We start from the raw sequence: 23,818 nt of genomic DNA on the forward strand, positions 1-23,818 counted from the left end.
AACACCTGTCTCCACCCTCTCTCGATGCCCTCAATCAGAACAGGTTAAGTACAGTTCTACTGCCCTTTACTCATACAATAAGAACAACAACATTTCATCTCTTCCCCCCCTCGCCCATTCAAGTGATTTGTAACCTAACCCCAGCCAAATCTATCATTTGGACAACACAGCTCTGTTTGCTGGCTACCTAGGTAGATTAGGTGTGAATGTAAATATAATCTGGTCCTGAAGCCTTTTACCCCAAACCCCAGCTCATCACTAGCTTTCAGGGAGAGCTCATTTTGACTTTGCTTACAAATCAGAATTTGAAATTATTAGGTTGGCCAACATCACCAAAATGAATGCACTAACATTGTCATAAAAAAACAACAGCTGTATAAGAAAGCAAGTTATGTTCATACTTTTCAAATCTATTATACTTGTTCAGGTACACATATCTTATCATACACACTTTAAAAGCATATGCAATATTTATTAATGTTTCAATTTCAATTCAAATTTCCAATCACTAAATTGGCATGTAACAAGTTCACAAAACTTGGGGGGGGGGGGTTGGGGAAATTAGGGGGGTATACACCCCCATAGGGAGGGTGTAGGGACATCCCTGTCGGTTATCCAGCAAGTCCTGGCACTGACCTGCCCACACTCGCTAGAGCCTGAACCTGGTTCACTCAGCCCCAGGCTTGTTTCTGAGGCTACCGTCCTGCCTGGCCACATCCTGCAACCGTGCCGGATTTCTGGGGCCAGGCCAGTGCGGGCGGGGGAGACACATGGCAAAGTCCCCTTCGGCCCTTCTCACTGAGGCTCGCTCACCTCTCGGGATTCCCTGTGTGCCGGGGAGGGGCCGCGGCCAGGCCCATGCGCTCTCTCAGGATGACTGGCCGGGAGCCCCTGTCTCCTGGAGGGAACCCGAGAGCCGGCCGGCCGCCTCCCAGGGTTTCAGCTCTGACCAAGCAGCTGATGTAAAGAAAGAGAGAGGAGGGAAAGTCCTGGCCACCGTGCGCCGGCTCGGGCTATAAATGCGGCTGCCGCCGGCCGGCACCAGCAGCGCTCCGGCAGCACCTCCACTAGCGCCATGGCGAAGTGCAGCGGCCCCGGTGAGTCGCCAGTGCCCCACAGCGGCACGGCCGGGTAGTGCGCGGGCCTCGTGCGCCCCGCGGCGCAGCCTGCCCGGGGCTGGAGAGTCGCGGCGGGTGCGCGGGCAGCAGCGGCGTCCCATAGAGCCTCACGCGGCGTGGCGGGCTCCCGCGCTGACCGGGCTGTTTGTTGCAGGTGCCTGGTTCCTGGGGACTCTCCTCTGCCTCAGCCTGGCGGACTTGGCCGCCCCCTCGCCGCTGCCTTCCCCGGCCCCCGATGTGAAGGACTGCCTGAATGCTTCGAAATCCCTGGTAGCCGCGGCGAAAGAGGCGCTGCACCAGCTGCAGGTTTGTCGCTCTGTGCCCTGTCCTCTCCCCCCATCCTTGCTGGTGACTTTTTAAAAAATTGTCGCTTTGCCGGCAGACCTGCTTGTCTTCTCTACTAAGTAAGCCCGCTTGAAATACAATAGCTACAAGGGGGACATAAGGGCAGGTTTACACAGCAGCAGTAAGGTTATTCCGAAATAACAAAGAGCATCTCTATTCTGCTACAACCCATCATTTAGAGCTGGAGGACTTATAGACAGTGTCTAAAGCTAAGTTAAAGTAGTTCAACTTAAGCTATGCAATTGACATAGCTGAAATTAGGTAGCTTGATTGGACTTTAGGTATCTTAAGAGTTACTAGGAGTACTGAGGAAGAAGTGGGAGAGCTGTCAAATTTACAAAGGAGTTGGTATGGAATCGTTTTTCCAAAGGGAAGGCAAGTGGAGCATTGCCTCTGCATCTACATTTGTTTTGATAGATTCAGAGTGCTGTGCAGTGGTGAAAGAATGGATTCATGGTTAAAGGTTCAGATACCCTGGTGTTGGGTGCACAATCAAATAGAAGAGGTAGGGATCCATGCAGTTCAGGAAATGCAGGTTCTACTTGTACACGCTATGACTTTGGCAGAATGCTTGGGCAACATTTACACTACACATCTAGCTGTGCCACTGCACATTTGTCTGGTGTGGCTAGTTTAAGGAGTCCATGCACACATCAAATGAGAAGAGATGCTAGGACATGAATTATGACCTGGACCATGAGCTGGAAGTTTTTCATATTTAGTGTACAGAAGGATCAAGGACTCATCTTAATATATGATTTTTTTTTAAATAGGGAAATAATACAGATCTACCTCCTAATGATGTTGTGTTTATTGATATGTGTAAAATAGTTTTTAGAATACACAGATGAAAGGGCTGTATGAATTTTCATTTCTGTGAGGAGGCACCCTTTTTCTAAAGCAGACAGATCGTGTGCATTCCCAAACTGTATGTAGCCTTATATATCTGGCTCTTCAGAAATGTATGCATATTTGTTTTTATTTTGTATTTGCTTCAGCTAATCCCACTTCTGTGTCTCTCTTTTTAAACATATTACTTTTTTGATATTTCTAGATACTTGTAATAAGTTGTCCTTAATTTTTCTTAACTTTTTTCTTGCTTGTTGTTTCATATTTTACTTTCATTTGAGAATCCCATCCTTTTTATTATTATTGTTCTAATTGTTGCCTGAAATGATGCTTGACCTGCCATCTCCCACTGGTGCAGGGCTTCAATCAACTGGGACAAATTTGGAGGTGATATAAAATACTTGTTAGTAAGCAGGTGCATTGCAGAACACAATGGGATTGACTCCAGCCATCCTCCCTTTGATATTTCTTGGTGGATTAGTTTTTTTTTTCTTTGCTGTACTATTTTATTTGGGAATTTCAGACAACAGTCTAAGATTCTGGGTTGGTTGGTTTTAAGTTAACATAAAGGTACTTTAAGTTTAGTTTCAGTTAATAGAGAAAATACCCTTCATTTTCTCAAAAGAACTTTCTTCCCTTAAAGTCTGCCTTCCAACCTGAATGGCCCTCTGTCACACAGTATCTCCCTTTGATCTGTATCCTGCTAGTGTTTGTTTTTACTTTTTTCTCATCTGTCTTGTTCAAAGATATATTTCTCCACCTCCCGTTCAGTTTAGTTAATTCATACATAGTCACTAAGTTATGTAAGACTTCCTGAAAACATGCCATCAACTGGGCAAGTAGGTAATGTGTTGGGAACTTGTTAAAGAATCCAAATACCCCAACATGAAAGTATCCTCTCATATTAGTGATAGAAATGTAGCCGTGTTAGTCTGGTGTAGCTGAAACAAAATACAGGACTATGTAGCACTTTAAAGACTAACAAGATGGTTTATTAGATGATGAGCTTCCGTGGGCCAGACCCACTTCCTCAGATCAAATAGTGGAAGAAAATAGTCACAACCATATATACCAATTGTATATACTAATTGTATCCTTTGGTATATATGGTTGTGACTATTTAAGTGGGTCTGGCCCACAGAAGCTCATCATCTAATAAACTATCTTGTTAGTCTTTAAAGTGCTACATAGTCCTGTATGTCAGTTTTCTTTTAACTATCTCTCGTTGGCACAGTTGAACTGGTAGTAGCACCAAGCAGAATCTGTTTCTAAAATTCCCTGGCATAGGCACAGCCTTAGAGTGAGAGAAGCTAAATAGTTCCATCACCTCAATGAGACAAAGTGTCACTGAAGGATGGACACAAAATAATGCCACTTGTCCTTTCTCTTTTTGAAAAAGTAATCATGATTAAAAATTGTAAATTTGTGGTGTATAATGTTCTGAGTCAGATTCATGTTCTTAGAATGATTTAGAGTATTAAAAATGGAGGCAGTGCAATTCACGGAGATACACAGACAATATAAATCTATTTACAACCTGATCTTGATCCCAGTGAAGATGATGGCAAAATTTCCTTTCACTTTGGCTTCATAGCTTGTTGGTTAAAGTCATAAAGATATATTTGGAGGATTATGAATCATCTTCAATTGCCGTACTACTTATCCAGTAAATTTCTACTTATAAATAAATGCTCTGCAGCATTATGTGCAATGAATCTGTGTCCCTTTTTGTTTACATAGGAGCTTGGCATACTAAACTTTCAATGTACCCTGGAAGCTGTTGATCTTCTAGATATCACTAAGAATAAAACCAACACACCTAAGGCTTGTATGCCAGAAGAGTCCAAGGTATTGCAATAAATAAAACTCAAGTTTCATCACATTTGTATGGAACCATCTTGTAATTCATCACAGTGATACAGAATGGTCAAATTCATGTCTGGTGTCTTTGATTTTCAGACTGGAAATTGTCCTGCACTAGAAAGAGCTGATTTTGATAAGGTAAATTGCTAGTCTCTTGAGAGCAAATAATTTGTTTTTTGTTTGACTATAAACAGTACTCTCCAACATTTTTTAATCCTTGTATCTTCTACAGAGTAAATGCCTGCATGGTATCAAAGAAGACTTGATAGCTTACAGGGCAGTGTTCAAGAATTTCAGTATAGCTTACAAGGCAGAGTTCAAGAATTTCAGTAATCAGAAGATGCTGACTGCTATTGACAATATGATACAGGTATGTTTTCCTTCCAATTGACTAAAGATTACTGTATATTATTTCTATATCTTAAACTGAGTTCTGTTCTATATGGGTTTGATTTTTTTTTTTTGTCTTTGTTGTTACCAAGGTAAGTTATTCTGGAATCTGATCATTTAAAATCTTGATTATGCCTTTTTTCATTAAATTGAAGGTTTATCTTCTTTGTATAAATGGGGGTCTTACTTTGATACTGTATATTACGGTTTTAAAACGGTGATTGCCCATAAGTGATGTTGTAAACATATCACTACTGAAATGTCTGTCTTTTTAATGGTATCTTACTATGTCTCTCATTCCTACCATAAAATGGGAGGAGTGGGAGATAAGACTGTATTTTGGTAAATAATTAATAAGTATTGATAAGAAATAGGGAACAGATGTAACATGGTTATTAACAAATAATAATAGCTGGTAGCAACATGGCCCCATTTTAAAATAATTGCCTTTTTTATTAACATAGCATATCCAGATACATTGGAGATTCTAATAGTTGTTAAATGAGCTAGATTTAAATATTCGTAAACCACAGCTTCCCCTAGTTATCTTTTTAAAGGCCCAAAACTGTATTCCTTGGCAGGGGAAAAACTATTTACATCATAAGGAAAGTTTGCCTTCATAAGCAATACAGATTTGGGCCCTAACTATATGAATTGTATCATTACTATTATAGTCTACCTTTTCATAAACTATTTTATTTGTAATTTAAAATAAGCTTTTTATATTCAAAGACTAATGTATAGTTCTACTCTAAATATGATTGAATGATCTGACCAACTCACTTTTTTTAAGGCTATGAAAATTAAGAATGTGAGTAAGGCGGCGCAACCATCTACAAACAGAGGAGGATCCGCCTCTTTCAATGACAGAATGAGGTTATGTGGTGTTTTCCATGCTTTCAGAATTCGTACTGTGACCATAAGCAGGATGATGAACTACTTGAACACTCCTGAAAGCTCATCATAATCACTGAAACCTGAAAGCACTTTCTTATTAATCAAAGCAATGTTAAGTATATGAGAAAAACATATATTAGGTTCTTGTTGTATGACCTCTGTGTGCAGAAAACTCACTGAAGTCATTGGCGCTTGTACACACGAACGGTTACCAGGACTGGACTTGAATTTAAGAATACAATAATACTTCTACAAAAATGTTTCAATGATTAAGCATAATTTATGATCTAAGCTGTCTTGAGCAAATTAGTCAGTGTCTTTTAAGCTAAGATGTTAATTTTCTACATTTTTAGAAAAAATAAGCTATATTGTACGAGCATGTTCACAACATATCAAACTCAGATGTAATTTATTTATCTTAAATTATTTATTTATATATTTGTAATTTTTTAAAGTTTTATATATATAAATTATTATATAAATTAAAATATATTTATAACATTCCTGGTTTATTTATTATAATATTTATGGTTTAATAAATTTATAATTTGTATAATAAACATTTTATCTTTTTCTTATTTGTGAATTAAGATCACTATGAAAGGAATACCATTACACGAGCAATTGTGTTCTAAAAAAACATGTAAATAGTTGTGAACCAGTATATCACTGATACCACCTAAATTAGTATTGAAAAAAATCTAATTGCATTTTCTCTGTTTATATTGGATGTAGACTCTCAGACAAGACAATGAAAATAGACTACTCTGTCTATTTTATAATTAGTTTCCAGTCTCTATAATAGGCTATAATCTAAACAAAGGGATGTAAATTAGCCATATCAAAAGTGCAAATGAAACCAGGATTGAAATATCCCGAGCTTCATTTGCATAATGGTGCCCGCCGCTTTTTTTTTCGGAACAGGGCTTTTCGAAAAAAAGCCAGCTGTTTAGACAGGGCATTTTTGACAGAAATACCCCGTTTCGAAAGATCCTGTACTCCTCAAAAAATGATCTTTCAAAACGGGGCATTTCTGTCGAAAATGCCCCGTCTAAATGGCAGAGTTTTTTTTTTTTTTTCTCGAAAAACCCCATTTCAAAAAAAAGCGGCGGCCGTCATTATGCAAATGAAGCATGGGATATTTCAATCCTGGCTTCATTTGCACTTTCAATACATGTAATTTACATCCCTCTGCCAACAGAGGGGTGTAGTTTAGACGTAGCCATAGATTCAGAGGGTGAAATCCTGGTCTATCTGAAGTCAATGGAAAAATATTCTGTATAATTATATACTAAATATTGAAGGCCAGGAGGACATTGTGATCTACTTTGTCCTCCTGTACAATACTGTACCACAAGCCACAGAATTTAACCCAGTAGTCCATGCAACTGAAGCACGGGTGGGCAAAATATGATCAAGAGGACTTCTCTAACTTGGTCTGAACAGGAAAGCTCCACTGGGTTCAACCCTGGAGCTCCATGCTGTGAGGTACAACAACTCGAGGTTCAGATGTTGAAGATGACTGTGATCTTGTGTCAGAAGGTCCAGGAAGAGCAGCAGAGTAACCAGGCCTGAAACAGATACATCTAGGAGTATCAAGTATATCTAGGATACATCAAGTCAATCTTTCTTTTCAAAGATTGACTTGCACATTAATCAAGCTTTCATCAGGAAGACTGTGTCATGGGCTATGTCTAGACTGCAAGCCTCTTTCGAAAGAGAGCGTCTAGACTGCACGCGGAACTTTCGAAAGAGCAAGCCGCTTTTTCGAAAGAAAGCACCCAGTGAGTCTGGATGCTCTCTTTCAAAGAAGCCCTATTTACATTCAAGAACGCCTTCTTTCGAAAGAAGCACTTTCGAAAGAAGGCGTTCTTCCTCGTGAAATGAGGTTTACCGCCGTCGAAAGAAAAGCCGCGTTCTTTCGATTTAATTTCGAAAGAACGCGGCTGCAGTCTAGACGCAGGTGAAGTTTTTTCAGAAAAAGGCTACTTTTAGACTACAGGGTTTTTTCGAAAAAAGTAAGCTTTTTTCGAAAAAACTTCACCTGCATCTAGACTGCAGCCACGTTCTTTCAAAAGTAAATTGGAAGAACACAGCAATTTTTTCAATCACAGTAAACCTCATTTTACGAGGAATAACGCCTTTTTTCAAAAGTACTCTTTCAAAAAAAGGCGCTATTGAAAGCAAACTGTGCTTTTTCAGAAGAGAGCATCTAGACTCTCTTTCAAAAAAGCGGCTTGCTTTTTCAAAAAATTTGCTTGGAGGCTAGACATTCTCTTTCAAAAGAGGCTTGTAATCTAGACATAGCCATATAAATGAAGGAAGCTCCTCTTTTATTCTAATTAGTTAGCATTTTGCCAAATATATAGCCTATAGGAACCATCTTAAATGATCCAGTGTGGTATTTAATCTGGAAGTTAAATATACACAATTTAAGCTCTTCAAAATAATTTCAGTTGACAGCTGGTTTAAATAACTGAATTAATGAAAACATGTAAAGAAAAAAATATGAATTTACCTTACAGCAACTTAGAAACTGTTGTGGTGTTTTGTTTTGTTTTTTTTCAAATAATTTCTAGGGGACTTAACTTGTCTCTCTACCTCAGAAGAATAAGGAATCCTTTATGTGTGATTTCTTCTTTCCTTCTTCTTAATAGTTTAGGCGCTGATCGCACAAAGAGATCAACACAGGCATATCCCTATACACAACAGTTCAGCTCCACTGTAGGACCAGGGCTGTAACCATCTTTGCAATTAGATTGAGTAGGTCCATATATTTTATATTGTATATACAGCAGTTTACTGCTTTTTAAAGTAGGAGTATGTGTTATATTCATCAATAACCTAGGAAGCACACAAAACCCAAAAAAGTAATGTATAATATTCTCCAAATAAAATAATGTTCTAAAGGGTCTTGTTTTATAATTAACCATGGACATGGCTACACTACAGCGCTATTTCAAATTATCTTATTTTGAAATAGTTAATTCGAAATAAACTAATTTGAAATAACGTATTTATACACACAATCTATTTCGAAATAGCGTTTTGCTATTTTGAAATAGCGCATCCACACTGAGTGGACCTTGAACCGAAGTTAAGGCTGGCCAGAACCAATGCCGGCAGGGCATCAGGTTAGGCTTTAGTGTGTGGGTCAGCTCCCTGAGGCTAACTGAGCTCCATGCTTAAAGGGACCCTACCCCCATCCCAGACAGACAGTTCTCAGGGTTCCCCTCTTGCTTGTCTACCTCAATGAGGGACCGCAAAGCATTCCTCTTTTGAAGTGCCCTGAGTCGCCGCACTTGGGACACCACAGCACTCAGCCACATGGAGCCAGAGCTGCCCCTGGGTACGCCGGTGCATCTCGTGGGGTCGTTGCCATCAGCCCGGATACACTTGCTGCAGGCTGCCATCGGGGGGGGGGTCCATCAGGCGGCTGTCAGGATCCAGGAGGCCCTGCGGGAAAGCGTCCTCCCCAAGGAGCCCTCAGAGCCTCCCTAGTCCTCCCCACAGGTGGCTCGTGCCCCATTCCTCCCTCACGTCCTTCCACTTACCCCTTCCTAGCCCCCCTTCCTGATGGCAAATAAAAGACACATATGTTCAAAAATAGAAACTGGATTTATTGAACAAAATTTTTGGGGGGGTGAACCTCTGGGGAGACTTGGAAAAGTCCGCAGCAGAGGCCAGAGCTCTGGGCTCTTTAAATCATCACTGGAGCCCTGTGCAGTGCACTCCAGAGGTCTCTAAAAGACAGCTGAGGAAGGTTAGCCCCCATCCCCGTCCCTTAGGCATGGAGCCGGGCCCCTTTCCACCTCGCCCAGCGGCCCGGCAAGTCTCTCCGCAGCCCTGCCTTTACAAAGCAACTTTGGAGCATGAATGGAAACCAACACTCTGGACCTGTGCTATCAGGTGAAAATCTGATCATAATGACTTTCTTCATGTGGGCGCAGCCAGGACCATCTTGAGTGGGGGGGTACAGGGTTAAGACCAATCCCCTCCCAGGGGCCCAAGCGCAGGATGCGGTGCAACCTCCCCCACCACAGGTCCCACCTCCGCCTCCATGCCACCCCTTCTGCAAGCCCCACTTCTGCACCATACCCACTCCCCTCCTCTCTTTCCACCCACAAGAAATGCAGCCTGAGTAACTATGAGGTCTTGGTGTGGCTGCAGCAGGAGTCATCCTCCCCACTCACCATGCAAGTGATGAGAGCCAGTGCAGCCCAGCAGCCTGCTCTGCCCTGCCATGTTTCCTCTCCTGGTCTGCTGAGTCCTGCTTCTCTACAGTGGTGGAAAGTGGAGCACCGTGGGGCTGGGAGCTCTCCTTCCCACCACTGTGGGGAAGCCAAGCACGGCAGAATGGGAGGGTGGCACAATGAAGCAGGTGAGTGCAGGGAGGGTGACCCCCTGCTATCACCTTGAGCCAGGCCCCCATCATCCTTAGGCCCCTCAAATCCATTGGGAAGGTTGGGGCAGCCGCCGCAGGGCCCCCAAAAGTGCAGGGCCTGGGATGGCTGCCCCAATTGATCAAAAAGGCAGGATGGCTCCAGGCACATCAGTGTTCAGCCACTGATCTTAGCTTCCACCATGAAAACAGATAAATCTGCCACCAATCAAAAAAGCGCAAAGAGAACCGAAAGCAATGTACATGAATTGAGGAACTCCCATTGACCAGAGAAACAGTAAGGCAATAAAACTCAAAACTGAGGAACATAGGTATAGAGGGGCTCTCCCTCCTGCAGCAAAGCTTGTGGGAGGGCTTGGAGATCCCCTCATAGATAGCTCTCCTCACTGTTTCCATTGGAGGGAACAGCATTTCTCCCCTCCCCCTCTCTCCCGCACAAGAAGATACACCACTAGCCCCATGTGAGCTCAAACAGATCCCAAGGGAATGTCAGGAGACCAGAGCATGGCATTCTGGGCTCCCAGCACTGATTTCCACTCTCAGTCAGCAAAGAGTCACTAGAGATACACAGCCAGGGATTCTTCCATTAGTAGAAACTCATGGAACTCCCCTTAGAAAGGAATCTACATCATGGAATGGGAGCAGCAGAAACACAATACTCTGGCCCAAGTTTCAGTTAGGGAAGGAGATAATTAAGGTGACCATATTTCCCTATGCTGAATACAGAACACCTAGTAAAATTATTCCTATTCCAGTGAGTTCAAAGGCAATAAATCAAAACTACACAGTACACACATTCAAATTAACATCAAATTGACTGAGCCCCTGTGACAGGGAAGCCGATCCACGCACTCAGCCTGGCGGGCCGGCGGGTGCCGGCAGGGAGGAAGGGCCGGGGAAGCTGATCCCCGTACGCAGCCCGACTGGCCGGCGGGCGCCAGCAGCGGGGAAGGGCCAGAAGCGGCCAGAACGAGCGCCCGGGGGACCGCCACGGGCACTGCAGACAGCCCCAAGCCAACTGCCTGCACAGCTGCAGACGGCCAGGAGGCCAGGTGGGCAGGCACTAGGGCCCAGGAGGCGGGCTCGGATGGAGGGGGCGTAGGAGGATGGGACGCCGCCCAGGACACCCAAAAGGGCGAACGTGGGAGCCAGGGCGGGGGGAGAGAGCGGGGACTGGCTGTGCTCTCAAACCCCACAGGCGGCGGCGAGGCACTTGGACGAGGGACGGCTCGGCAGGCCCCAGCCCACCAAAGCAAAGCCGCGGCCAGCAGCGGGCAGAGCGGAAGGGCCAGACGGAGCCGTGCGGCAACCGATGCCCGACCCGGACGAGCACGGAGCAGGTTGCTGCGGAGCCCGGGAGCCCCAGGAGAGGCTGGCAGAGCGGCCGGCGAACGGAGGACGGCTAGCGTGAGCCGTGGACGGACAGGGAAAGACAGAACAAGTGGGGGAGCAGGAGTGTGGGGCTGTCCTCTCCCCTGCTACAGCCGCCAGGAAAAAGAAATACTGTGTAGCTGGATTTGTTTTATTTACCTTTTTACATTTAGGGTTCACATAGGGAGTGACACATACTCCTGTGCACCTCAGTCACACAGTGGGGAGGGGATGGCTGGTAACCAACTGCCCCAACCCTTCCTGCTCAGTCCTGTCCATCCTCCATGCCTGGCAACAGAGGAGGGAGTTGAACATGATCCACTGGTGGTGGGGGTATAGAGGAGCAATGGGAGTGGATGGGGGGGGCTGAAGGGGCAAAGCAGGAAGATGGCAGTGAAAAGGGGAGTATGCTGATAGGTGGGCAGCAGAGGAAACATGTAATGTATACTCACCAGTCACCATCATACTCACCAGCCACCGCACTCACTAGCCACCGCAGCTCACAGCTCAGTCAGTGTGAGATGGGGGCAGGGCACTGCTGGCTGAGAGCCAGCACACTGCAGGGGCTACACTGGAGGACCAACAGGGGGAGCAGCATGGCACCACATGCTGTTGCTTTGCTCACCACAAGCATTGCTCACTACCCCTATCGTCAGCCACAGGATTCCCTTCCCTGATTCGCTGCTGGTGGGCAGGTGGCTGGCGAGCACGGATCTGGCCAGCAGCACAACCCATCAGTACTGATGGATTGGAGATGGAAAATATAGGACAATTTGCCCATTTTTCAGAAAAAGTTGGGGCATCTGAAAGTGTGGTTAAATACAGGACTGTCACTTTAAAAATGACACATCTGATCATCCTGGAGATAATAAATGCCCCTCCTGCTCCAACCAGCCTATAGCTGCCCTAGCTCATTCACTTTCTACCTTCTGTCTCCAAGGGACTCATCAGGTTAGTGAAGATTCCCTCAGCGGTCCAGGGGAGGTTGACCACTGCCACAGAGTCGCTGAACTCCATTCATTTATGGCATAGTCAGATCTGTGATTCCCATCCATGCATTGATATTGGGGATATAACCTCTATTGATCGTGTCTATTCTATATGAAATTTCAGTGCATCCTGACTAGACTTTCACTGCGCTCTCCTAGTATTCATTGGGTTAAGTATAAAATCTGGGCTGGCTTTACACTACTGGTGGTTTCAAATAAGGATGTAAGCAACTAGTCGACAATCCAATAAGCATATGCTTATTAGATAGTGGACTCAACTAGTAGCTCCCCCTTCTCTTGCTGCCTCTATCAGAGAGAGGCAGCTAGTGGGGGAGCAGGAGCCGGTTTCCCCCAGCTGTTTCCCCCCAGCACTATATCCGGGGGGAGGGGGAGGAGCGCAGTGGGGAACTGGCAGTGCTTCCACCTTTGAAATGTAGCAAGAGCAGGGTTCTTTCAAAAGTAGAAGCACCGCGGGAGGAGGGGGCGAGATGGGGACTCAAGCAGTCCCCCACTGGCCCTGTGCTCCCTCCTTTTGAAATGTACAAGAGCCCCAGAGGGGCAAAGCAAAGTGCACACAAAGAGCATCGGGTGAGCAGCGGATTCAAGCAGACTGCATCAACTATTCGATTAGCTGATTAACATTCTTAGTTTCAAAGTCCTGATCTAGAATGTGGAGGGAATAGTCCATAACTTTAAAGAAAGTTCTGCAGAGACTACACACAAGCATACGGTAAACTACCATAACTAATGTGAAAAAAGGCTATGGCCAAGATCTAGAAGGACTCATAGGATATGTCTACACAGCAAAGTTATTTTGAAGTAGCAGCCATTATTTTGAAATAACTTTACTAGCATCTACACAGCCAAACCGCTATTTTGAAATTAATTTGAAATAGTGGAGTGCTTATTTTGAATTTGGTAAACCTCATTTCACAAGGGATAACACTAAATTTGAAATAGCTATTTAGAAATAAGTGTTGTGTAGACACTTATTTCGAAATAGGGGGCCTCCAGCCTTCCCAGGGTGCCCTGGTTGCCACTCCAGCCTCAACCAAGAACACTCCTCTCCCTCCTCCCTCCCTGGATCCCTTAAAGGGGTTCATAATGGCCATAGTGCCTATGCCAGCTCCAAGCCTGCCAGCCCAGAGCCAGCAGTCACTCCCAATGACCCAATGGCCCCAAAACATGAGCCAGCAAGCCACTGGCAGCCAGCCCTCCACCGCTCCCCTGGAGCAGTCTGCTAGCTCCCAGGAGCTGCCAGGGCCTGGAGAAGGCGGGCACCTTCCTGGTCCAGGGTGGAGATCATGGACCTTAGTCACATTTGGGGGGGATGCCCCCAATGTCCATGATCTCTGCACTAGATGGAGGAACGTGGCCATCTATGGCAGGATAGTTGCCAGCCTGGCCACCAAAGGCCACATGCGAACCCCGGAGCAGGTTTGCATGAAAATCAAGTTGGCCTGTCGAGATCCCCCAAACCTGAGCCCTGAGCTTTCCCTCCCCCTTCTTCCTCTTGCTTCCCACTTCCAGCTCCCTCCTCCTAGGTTTCCCCCTTCCCACTACCACCCCCTCTTCTCCCCTCTCCCGCCTCCTTTCCCCAGTCTCACCAGAGTTTCATTCCCCCCCCCCAGTATTGTTAAATAAAGACAGTTTGTGGTGTATACATGTATTTTATTTGACATCAGGAAAGGGGGTTAGGGAGGAGTAAGTGGAAGGACGTGAGGGAGGAATGAGGTACAAGCCCCCAGTGGGGAAGACCAGGGAGGCTCTCAGTGTTCCTCAGGGTGGAAGCTCTCCCGCAGGGCCTCCTCGATACTGACAGCCTCCTGGATGGCAGCCTGCAAGAAGTCTAGCCAAACTCGCAGCAACATGTCCACGAGAAGCATCAGAGTGCCCAGGGTCAGGTCTGGCTCCATGTTGCAGAGTGCTGTGGTGTCCCAAGTGAGGGCAACCAGAGCATGCAGAGACAAAAGGTAGGCAAGCAAGCAGAGAAAGCTGAGAACCAGCTGTCCCTTTAAGCACAGGCCTCAGATAGCCTCAAGCAGCAGCCACACAAAGTAATTCTTGACCTGATGCCCTGCTGAACCTGGTTTGGGCCGTCCTTAAATGCAATTCAGCATCCACTCAGTGTGGGCGCATTATTTCGAAATAGCAAAACGCTATTTCGAAATGCATTTTGTGTGTAGATGCATTATTTCAAAATAACTTATTTCGAATTAACTATTTCGAAATAAGATATTTCAAAATAATGCTGTAGTGTAGACATACCCATAGTTAGTGAGCATAGCACTAAAGAGATACACATTTTCAGAAGGATGAGAACAGAATTTATGAGATCAGGAAGAATACAAAGACCTCTAAACACAAAAACGTGTTTAAGCAGAAGCAGAATTTCATCTAACAGTGAACTGGTACATGGCTGCAAAAATGAATGCTTACCTCAGATCAGCATATGATATAATTTAAATTATATTTTATTTGTGAAATAAAATTTTAAAAATTCAGAATTCCAATGAAAAATTGGTATTTCTCAGTTTTATTCCCATTTTTAAAAGTACACAAAGCCAATACACATTCGAAGCCAGACAATATAGAGAGATCCACAGGAGCCCTTAAAATTAGATGTCAATTTGCCTGCAAGGAAGCAGTTCTGTATTACAGATAACAATATTTTAAAAGCTTAAAAACTCACCTATGTGTTTTTTATCTGCTGAGTTATCCATTCACATTTTCTTTTTCTGCATCCTTCAGTAAAATTTCTATGTCTAGCCTACATACCTGTCATTTTAATGTTCAAGTCAAAAACAGTAAAAAAAATACTAAAAATACATTCAATTCTACATTGATTATAATACAACAAAAATCTATACAACATATACACGCTTCTTATAAGAAATGTGTGACCTGCTATTGACACAGAGGCATCATGGCCTTTCCAGAGAAAAGGTAAAGCTGCCTTTAGTTCATATTGATGCTACATTGAAACTAGTATTTCACCTCTGAATAAACATAAAACTTCCTAGCAAAGAAGTGGCATACACAGACACACACAATGACCATATAATTGCATTATCACAAAGAGTTTATGTACCATGTATACAGCGACCCATGCTAACTAAGTCTGTGAATGTATGTACAGAGAAATGTTTTGAACCCAGTGAAATTGGCAGTATTGTTTTATAGGTGATGATGAGAGGTATAGAAATGAGCCCCCAAAGCCATTTTAATCTCTTCTGGAAATCACCTTTGGACTGGATAAAAAAATACTTAAACAAGACTGTCCAATAGTTGGAAAGGGTGAGCTGTTTTCAAGGGTGGGTTGAGACTGCTCTGTAATTCACATGAGTTGCTCAGCACTTAGCAGGAATGGTTCAAAAGAGAAATGACATCAATGAGAGATTCAAATTGCATTCAGATTGCTACTTCAGTGATAACTATATTGGTAATATAGTTGGTATTCAAACATTTGAATAATTACTCCTGAAAATGTTGCACTTATTTACATTGGTGCAAAATTCAATTCATATTATTTTCCAAAATAATGTTTTATCTTCCAAAGATTGCTGATGGATTATATCTTCATACTGGGTCTCCTGAGTTCCAAAAGTAGAGTCCACAATTAAATGACATTTAAACAGTATGAAATGTTTAAACCATTATGCAGCTGAATGTCCCTGAGAGTTCTCCTTTTAGCTTGTTTCTCCATGAACTTATGTCTGCTCTACAAAATCTGAGGAAATGAATGCACACATGTATATATTAGTTGACCACAAGGTGCTACTGCAATATAATTGTTAAATAGTAATAACAATAAATGTACATAACATCTTATGACACTACATAAATAATTTTATGCTAATTTTCCCTTTCAGAAAGGCTTTCTCCAGATCAGTTTAGGCTCCAGTTCTCCAAACAGTCCTGCATATGCTTGACTTTAAAAACATAAGTAGCACCATTATAATCAATATGCATAAAGTTAAGTGCATACAGAAATGTTTTCATAATCAAGACCACAATTAACTTGGTAAAGATGCAACTTAAATGTTATTAAAATATCTAAGAACAAAGGTTTAGACTAGGGTGGCGAACTTTTTTGAGTCGGAGGTCACTAACCAACAGAAAAATCAGTCGAGGGCCACTCACAAGTGAGAAGCAAAAACACCCAAACAAAACCCTCACTGACGTGGCCCCTGACTGAGAAGGAGAAAGACAGTCCCTGCATTCCCCTTGCAGACCAGAGCCTAGGCGGGTCCAGGCTGGTATATTCTGTGTGCTCCAAAGGAGGACAGAAGGGGACTGGAGTGCCAGTATAGGCTCCCCAATGCTGAGGGGGAGCCCAGAGCCTAAGGGGCCAGATCCAGGCAAGCCGTGGACTACATCTAGCTCCTGGGTTTAGACATTTTTGCACTGAGCTCCATAATAAAAACAAGATTTTGCTTGGATTTATAGGAGTGACTGATTTTAACTGACATGAAATTATACTAACTGTTCTAATATTAGTCATGCCAAAATATTTTTTTCAAAAAGCAAGTATAAAATACTGCTCATATAGTAGAATGATAAACACTTGCATTGACAATAAAGGGGAAGACTTCATGTTCATACATATTAGAGTGTCTGGTGAATTCTCTGATACTGGAACCAGAAGCACGTCTGACACACAATCACATAATGAAGTATAAAGAAAAGTTGGTGTATACCTTTCAGTATTTGTATTACTTCATATGACACATGATCCTTGAGACTGTCATACAAATTTTGGGCAGTTCCATTATTCTGTTCACCTTCCCTCCACTTGCACAACATCATGAATTTATAAACATTAACCTCGTCTTCCTTTGCCTGAATCTGATGAATATCTTTCATTTCTAACTTAAGGCATTCAATGGCAATTTCTTTCCAATCTTTACCCATCTTCCTTGCAAGAGTCATCAGTTGCTGGTCAGTTAATGTAGTTTTAGCTTTAGTTCCATCTAAAAAACATACAGGATACAAATAACAAATCGGCTCCAACATTCTTATTTTCAGTCGGTACTTAATTAAATGATTCCATTATTTTTGTATACTGCAACACAGAGATATGCAATGAAGGTGATCATATTAGGGTGTTGTAGGGATCTAAGGGTATGTCTAAACTACATGGCTCCGTTGACGGAGCCATGTAGATTTGTTTGTTCGGCAAAGGGAAATGAAGCCGCAATTTAAATAATCGCGGCTTCATTTACACTTAAATGGCTGCCGCACTGAGCCAACGAACAGCTGATCAGCTGTTTGTCGGCTCAGCGCGCTAGTCTGGACACTCCCGCGCTGACCTGAAAGCTCTTTATCGACCTCCCCAGTAAACCTCATCCTACGAGGCATAACAGGGATATCGATAAAGGGCTTTCAGGTAGGCGCGGGAGCATCCAGACTAGCGCGCTGAGCCGACAAACAGCTGATCAGCTGTTTGTCGGCTCAGCGCGGCAGCCATTTAAATCGCGGCTTCATTTCCCTTTGCCGATCAGCCTAATCTACATGGCTCCATCGATGGAGCCATGTAGTTTAGACACACCCTAACAGTTTAACTGGTAAGCCGATAAGCATTGGCTTATCGATTAACCTTACCAGTTAAACTCCCAGCCACTCACAGGGCTAGCAACCATCGGAGGCCTGCAGGGCCAATGGCACTAGCAGCCTCCGAGAGCCTGCAGGTTCAACAGCCATTAGTGGGGATTTTTTTTATTTGCATCCCTATTGCATTTTCACTTAATTCATTGATGCTGCTATAATGACGACTAATAAAAACCTGTAGTGAGCTACTAGCTCACCAGGCAGTATAGGAAGGATGAGGAGAGGAGTAGTGGATTACCCACAGGGACACACATCTCGAAGGACCAGCATTACTGTACCATGTGAGTAACTTCTTCTTCATTGAGTGCTGTCCCGGTGGGTGCTCCACTTAGGTGACATAGTAGCAGTACCTGCCAGATGGTGGTGGGCATTGGAGTCATTTATGTAGAGCAGGGCTACTCAACATGCGGCCCATTTGTTTGCGGCCCACGGATGGGAACCAAACCAAAGAAGTAGTCAATATAATGGTCTTCTGTTGATATGAGATTTAGTAGTTAAATTCCTGGACAGTCATTGCTCATTAAAAGTACTGTCATATGGGTGGAAATTAGGTAAATATGGCACTTTTATTAATATCAGCAGAACTGACTTAAGTGGAGCCTACATGTTGTGTAGTCTTGTCTTAATCTTTGTATTCATAACCGTCAGTGTGAAAGGCTATTTGCATATATTTGCATGTATATGCAACTACACAAGTTGCGGCCCTCGGCATGTGCTATGAGTATCATTGTGGCTCCTGGGGCTTCCAAAGTTGAGTAGCCCTGATGTAGAGGAAGGAAGGACCACATCTGCCAGAGATGTGGAGGGTATTTACCCTTTCTGTAGGGCGTAATGTTGTGCAAAAGTGTGATGGGGTCTTCAAAGTATTTGAAGGCTTCAATATCTGAGATATAGGTGAAAGGATTATTCTAGGAGAGGTGGGTGAGATTTTGTGGCCTGCACTGTGCAGGGGGTCAGACTAGATCAGTGGTCCCCAACCTTTTTAGGTTGTCGGGCGCCAGGGGGCGTGGCCGTTTGCCTGCCGGGCGCCAGGGGGCGGGGACCGGGGGCGCCCCCCCATCCACGCGCCCGGGGGCGGGGCCCCACCTACCGCGCGCCCGGGGGCGGGGTCCCCCCATAGCTGCGTGCCCGGGGGCAGGGCCCCCTCTAAGGGCCGCGCGCCCGGGGCCGGCGCTCCCCGCCACCCCCTCCCTCCCGCCGAGTGCCGCGCGCCCGAGGCCGGCGCTCCTTCCCCCCCCCCCCCCCGCCGAGTGCCGCGCGCCCGAGGCCGGCGCTCCTGCTCCTCCCCCCCCGCCAAGTGCCGCGCGCCCGGGACCGGCGCTCCCCCCCTCCTGCCGAGTGCTGCGCGCCCGGGACCGGCGCTCCCCCCGCTGCCTCCCGCCGAGTGCCGCGCGCCCGGCGCTCCCCCCGCAAGCGCCCATGAGCCATGTGCCCGGGGCCAGGCCAGCCCCGAGCACCTGGCGGGCGCATTGAAATGCCCCCGCGGGCGCCATGGTGCCCGCGGGCACCGTGTTGGGGACCACTGGACTAGATGATCATAATGGTCCCTTCTGACCTTAAAGTCTATGAGTCTATGTTGGGAGGACCAGGGTTGTCTTGGCCAGGCAGAGGCTATTAGACTTACTGTGGCCTGGAGGGAGCGGATCTTGTTGATCACTCTGGCAAGTAGAGGGATTGGTGGAAAGGCATAGAGTAGGGGAACCATCCAGTGGATGGTGAAGGCATCCCCCTCCGACTTCTTGCCAGTCCTGCTTGGGAGCAGAACTTGTGGCATTTGCAGTTGAGTGCTGTTGCAAAAAGGTCTATAGCTGGGAAACCCCACTTGCGAAAAACTAAGAGAATATTGGTATTGATCTCCCACTCGTGTTGTTCCAAGAAGTGTCTGATGGCCCTGAGCTCCAGGATGTTGTTATGGAGGTGTCTCTCCCATTGGGACCATGTGCCCTGTATTGACCTTGTGCTATAATGGGCACCCCAGCCCATAAGTGATGCATACATCATTATAGTTATTGACAGATCTGGGTGGTAGAAGGGTATACCGGCAAATATGTTGGTTGGAGAAGTCCACCAGTTGAGAGATTGTAGTACTGGTAGAGGAAGTGTGAGACACCTCACGAGGCAGTGTTGGGTTGGAATGTAGGTGGTTGCGAACCAATGCTGTAGGTAGTTCGCGGATAGGACAACAAAGGTTGTTGCCGCCATGTGCCCCAATAATTGGAGGCACATCCGGACTGTGGAAAAAGGAATATGCTTGACCCCCCCCAAATGAAGTTGCAGAGTGCCCTGAATCTTTGTGGTGGCAAATAGGCTCTTGCTGTCACCAAATCCAGAAGAGCCCTGATAAATTCTATCTTTTGTGTGGGCTGTATGATGGACTTGTGTATATTGATAAGCAGGCCAAATTGGGAAAAACTTGCCCTGGTAGCAGTTGTCATCACTTTAGTTTGTTGCAAGTGGAGCCCTTGATAAGACCATCATCGAGGTAGGGGGAAGATGATGACGTTCTGTCTTCTGAGGAAGGCTGTGACTATGGCTAGCATCTTCAAGAACACTCAAGGTATCGTAGAAAGACCAAAGGAGAGGACTCTGTATTGGTAATGGTCTTGACCTACAACAAATCTGAAAAATCTCCTGTGGGCCAGGTGGATGCTTACATGAATATATGTGTCTTGAAGGTCGAGGTCTGAGAACCAGTCTCTTTTGTCTAGTCCAGGTATTATAGTTGCAAGGGTCACCATCTTGAATTTTGCGTTGAGGATGAACTTGTTGAGTTTCCTGAGATCCAAGATTGGTCTCCATTCCCCTGGTTTTTTGGATGTTAGGAAATAGTTGGAGTAGAATCCTCTTCCTTGATAATCTGTAAAAACAGGTTCTGTTGCGCCTACAGTGAGTAAATTTTGCACCTCTGTTTTTAATAGGGGTTCGTGAGATGGGTCCCTGAAGAGGGAGAGGGTAGGGGGCATAGATATGAAGGGGACTGTGTAACCCGATTTGATAATCTCCCGTACCCATTTGTCTGTAATGATTTGGGCCCACTGTTGGTAGAAGGGGCTCAGGCGGTGATGGAAGGTGACATTGGAATGCAGTGGATCTGTGGGGTGGACACTCAGACCCCCTACCAAGACTTCAAATTTGTTATTTGTGTGAAGTCGACTGAGTGGTGGACTGGTTTTGCTGCATCTCCTCCTGTTAGGGTGTTGCTTAGGCCTCTGCTGTTGTCTGTAATAGTTATAATTATAGTTGTTTGGTAGGGAGTATACTTGCAGTTCTTATTAGGTGGGGTGTACATCCCTAGAGTGTGGAGTGTGGTACAAGAGTCCTTCATTGAGTATAGGACTTCATCTGTCTTAGTGACAAATACTTGTTTTCTATCAAAGGAGAGGTCCTCCACCTTTGATTACAATTCTTTTGGGACCTCTGATGACTGCAGCCATGAGGCCCTATGCATTACGATTGCTGTAGCTGTGGCCCTAGCCACCGTGTCAGCAATATCCATTACAGCCTGGAGGGCCATTTTTGCTATAGATAAACCCTCCTTAACAATGGACTGGAAGTGTAATCTCTTAACATCAGGAAGGTCCTGCAGTAGGTCCTGTAGTTTAGCATAGTTGGCATGATCATAGTTAGCCAGGAAGGTTGTATAATTTGATATCCTGAATTGGAGGGTGGCAGAATAGTATACCTTACAGCCAAAGGTGTCTAGCTGCATATGCTCTTTGTTGCAGGGTGTAGACTTAAATTGTGGGTTCATAGCCTTGTGACTAACTAAGTCCACGACCAGTGAGTTTGGCTGGAAATGTGTGAAGAGGAAGTCCATATCTTCTGCAGGGACAAAGTATTTTCTATCTGCCCTGTGATGGAGGCTGGATTTTGCCAAAGCACATCTGATGACTCCAAGATAGCTTCGTTGATGGGTAGAGCTATCTTTGAGGATGCCGTGGGTTGTAGTGTAATGTCTCTTGGAGTGTAATGTCCTGTGATTGAGCTACCTGCTTAAATAATTCTTGAAATTGTTTTAGATCGTCTGCCAGTGGAGAGGGCGATATCTAGAAAGCTGCCTCATCTGGTCTAGTGGATCTGGGGTCGTGTGAGGAACTCTCCGAGTCCAAATGAGGTAAGTTATCGTTCTCATTGGAGCCCACTTGTGTTATTACTGAGGGCGGGTGAGACGCTGAGGAATGCGTGGATATGGTCTGGGAGTGCATACATGTGTGCTGTTGTAATGTAGGAGCTGTATCTCTTGAGTCCGTGATTCCCAGAGGAGCCACTGAGGCTGAAACTACTGTGGAGGATACATGCACGGCTGGTTGGGCCACAAGGGATGTTGCAGGGAATGATCCCGACTGAATGCCAGAGTGGTCATTGATCCCAGTGGAGATGAATGGCATGATGAAAATCTGCTCCTATGTCCGCTGCCATAGTCAGTTCTTGGTGAGAGCAGTGTAGGAGAGTGGGGAGCCCTTTCTGGCATATAAGTATGACTCTGGGTATAAGACACCACTGAGGAGCGTAGTGAGCAAGCTCCTGATCTGAGTGGTGTGCCTGGCTGAGGAGATTTTTGTAAGTGCTGGGTCTTGCGCAGCGCTTTCTTATGCTGCAGTGCTGGAGCACGATCGAGTTCAGTCTGACCAGGGATGATCTGTTCAGGCACTGTAGAAGTGCCTGTGGGAGCTGGTGGTGATGGCATATGTGGCTTTGTAGGTGTCGCTGCCTAAACAGCACTGACTGGTGCGGCATGGTTGGGTTCTGACTCAGCTCTCTTGGATGGTACAGATTTGCGTTTCTCCGCGGTGCCGGAAAGTGATGGCACCAGGGAATGAGAGGCTCTGGGCAGCGCTGTTAATGAGCGTGCCAGGGAAGCCCACAAAGCTTGTGAGCCTCTGGGGGTGGTGACGCCACCCTATCAATGGGCTTCTGATGTTCCCGTGTCTCCTCAGGTTTGTCCCGTGGTAGCCGTATTTTGGGGTCTTTTCTGGCTCTGGCTGTCATGTTATGACAATACAGGCACTTATGTGCTGCATGACTCTCTCCCAGGCATTTAACACAGGAGGCATGGCCATCAGAAATAGGCATCAAGTCTTGACATGAGTCTCATCTTTTAAAGATGGGAGAACCTGGCATGTTAAAGAAAAAGCCGCAGCAGCGGTGCTTCTCAATCTCTCTTTTTTTTAAGCGAATGTTGAAAACTGTCATTAACTGCCTAAACTATGAAGCAAACTTTAAAATAACTATAATAATTTTTGTTTTTCCTGTCAGTAAGAAGAACACTGTTCTGACTCCGTCTTCAGCCAAGGTAGAAAAGGAACTGACGGGGCTCACAATGAGCACACTCGACAAATGGCAGGGGCACGTTGCTGGGTGTGCAGGCGCGGCGTGAGGGGCACTGCTCATCAAAAATCTCCAATCAGTGACATGAGGATGCACTGAGACCTGAGTGGAGCACCCACAGGGACACCACTTGATGAAGAACATTTTTTCTGATCATAAATAGCTACTTATTAGTGGAAAAAAATGCACAAGCCTGAACACACAGATATGCAGATATAACGAATACCCAGGCATATCAGATGCATATGATATGCAGCATTGAACTACAAGCCAAGTTCCTTCAATTACTTGATACATGCAGGAATCTAGCATAATAGTCAATCTTAAAGTGTGCTACTGCTTACAGAGAATAATGATTATTATACGTTTGTAATAATTACTTTAATAGGAAGTCACAACCATGGTTATATCTGTCAAGTCAGAACTTCAATGGGCTAATCAGATTTCTCTTTCAGTGGATCATTTTATAAAATAAATGAAGTTTTAAAATGATTAAATAGCACCCTCTAGTGGCTAAAAGCCACCACAAAGAACAATGGTGAGCAACTTGAGGTCTGTGGGCGGCGTGTGGCTCATTGGAGTTCTATGTGTGGCCCACAAGACATTCTGTTCACCCTTACCCATGTGCAGGGTGCCACATTCCATTGGTTTCCATC

At 45.1% G+C, this 23,818-nt stretch overlaps 2 protein-coding genes across 9 annotated transcripts in view; one reads left to right on the forward strand and one right to left on the reverse strand.

Moving 5' to 3' along the window:
* Window positions 1–1,175: 1,175 nt before the first annotated feature.
* On the forward strand, window positions 1,176–5,674 carry IL12A (interleukin 12A; the record flags this gene model as incomplete). The annotated part of the gene is made up of 5 exons (XM_006123444.4): window positions 1,176–1,424; window positions 4,053–4,160; window positions 4,272–4,313; window positions 4,408–4,545; window positions 5,359–5,674. Coding segments are annotated over 5 exons (711 nt in total), but the record flags the coding sequence as incomplete, so codon positions are not given.
* A 9,006-nt stretch (window positions 5,675–14,680) lies between these two features.
* LOC102456789 (NACHT, LRR and PYD domains-containing protein 1b allele 5-like) overlaps window positions 14,681–23,818 on the reverse strand; it is a 42,958-nt gene continuing 33,820 nt past the window's right edge. For 7 of the 8 annotated variants that reach the window (XM_075937817.1, XM_075937816.1, XM_075937815.1 and 4 more), the window contains exons 14-15: window positions 16,925–17,197; window positions 14,681–15,954 (exon numbers count right to left, since the gene is read on the reverse strand). In XM_075937817.1, coding sequence (XP_075793932.1) covers window positions 15,935–15,954; window positions 16,925–17,197 — 293 coding nt within the window. In that variant the 3' untranslated portion in view covers window positions 14,681–15,934. Of the gene's footprint in view, window positions 15,955–16,924; window positions 17,198–23,818 lie in introns of those variants that run through there. The other variant, XR_012906271.1, reaches the window with a different exon arrangement.

The sequence above is a fragment of the Pelodiscus sinensis genome, chromosome 10 (assembly GCF_049634645.1).
Source record: "Pelodiscus sinensis isolate JC-2024 chromosome 10, ASM4963464v1, whole genome shotgun sequence".
NCBI lineage: Eukaryota > Metazoa > Chordata > Testudines > Trionychidae > Pelodiscus > Pelodiscus sinensis.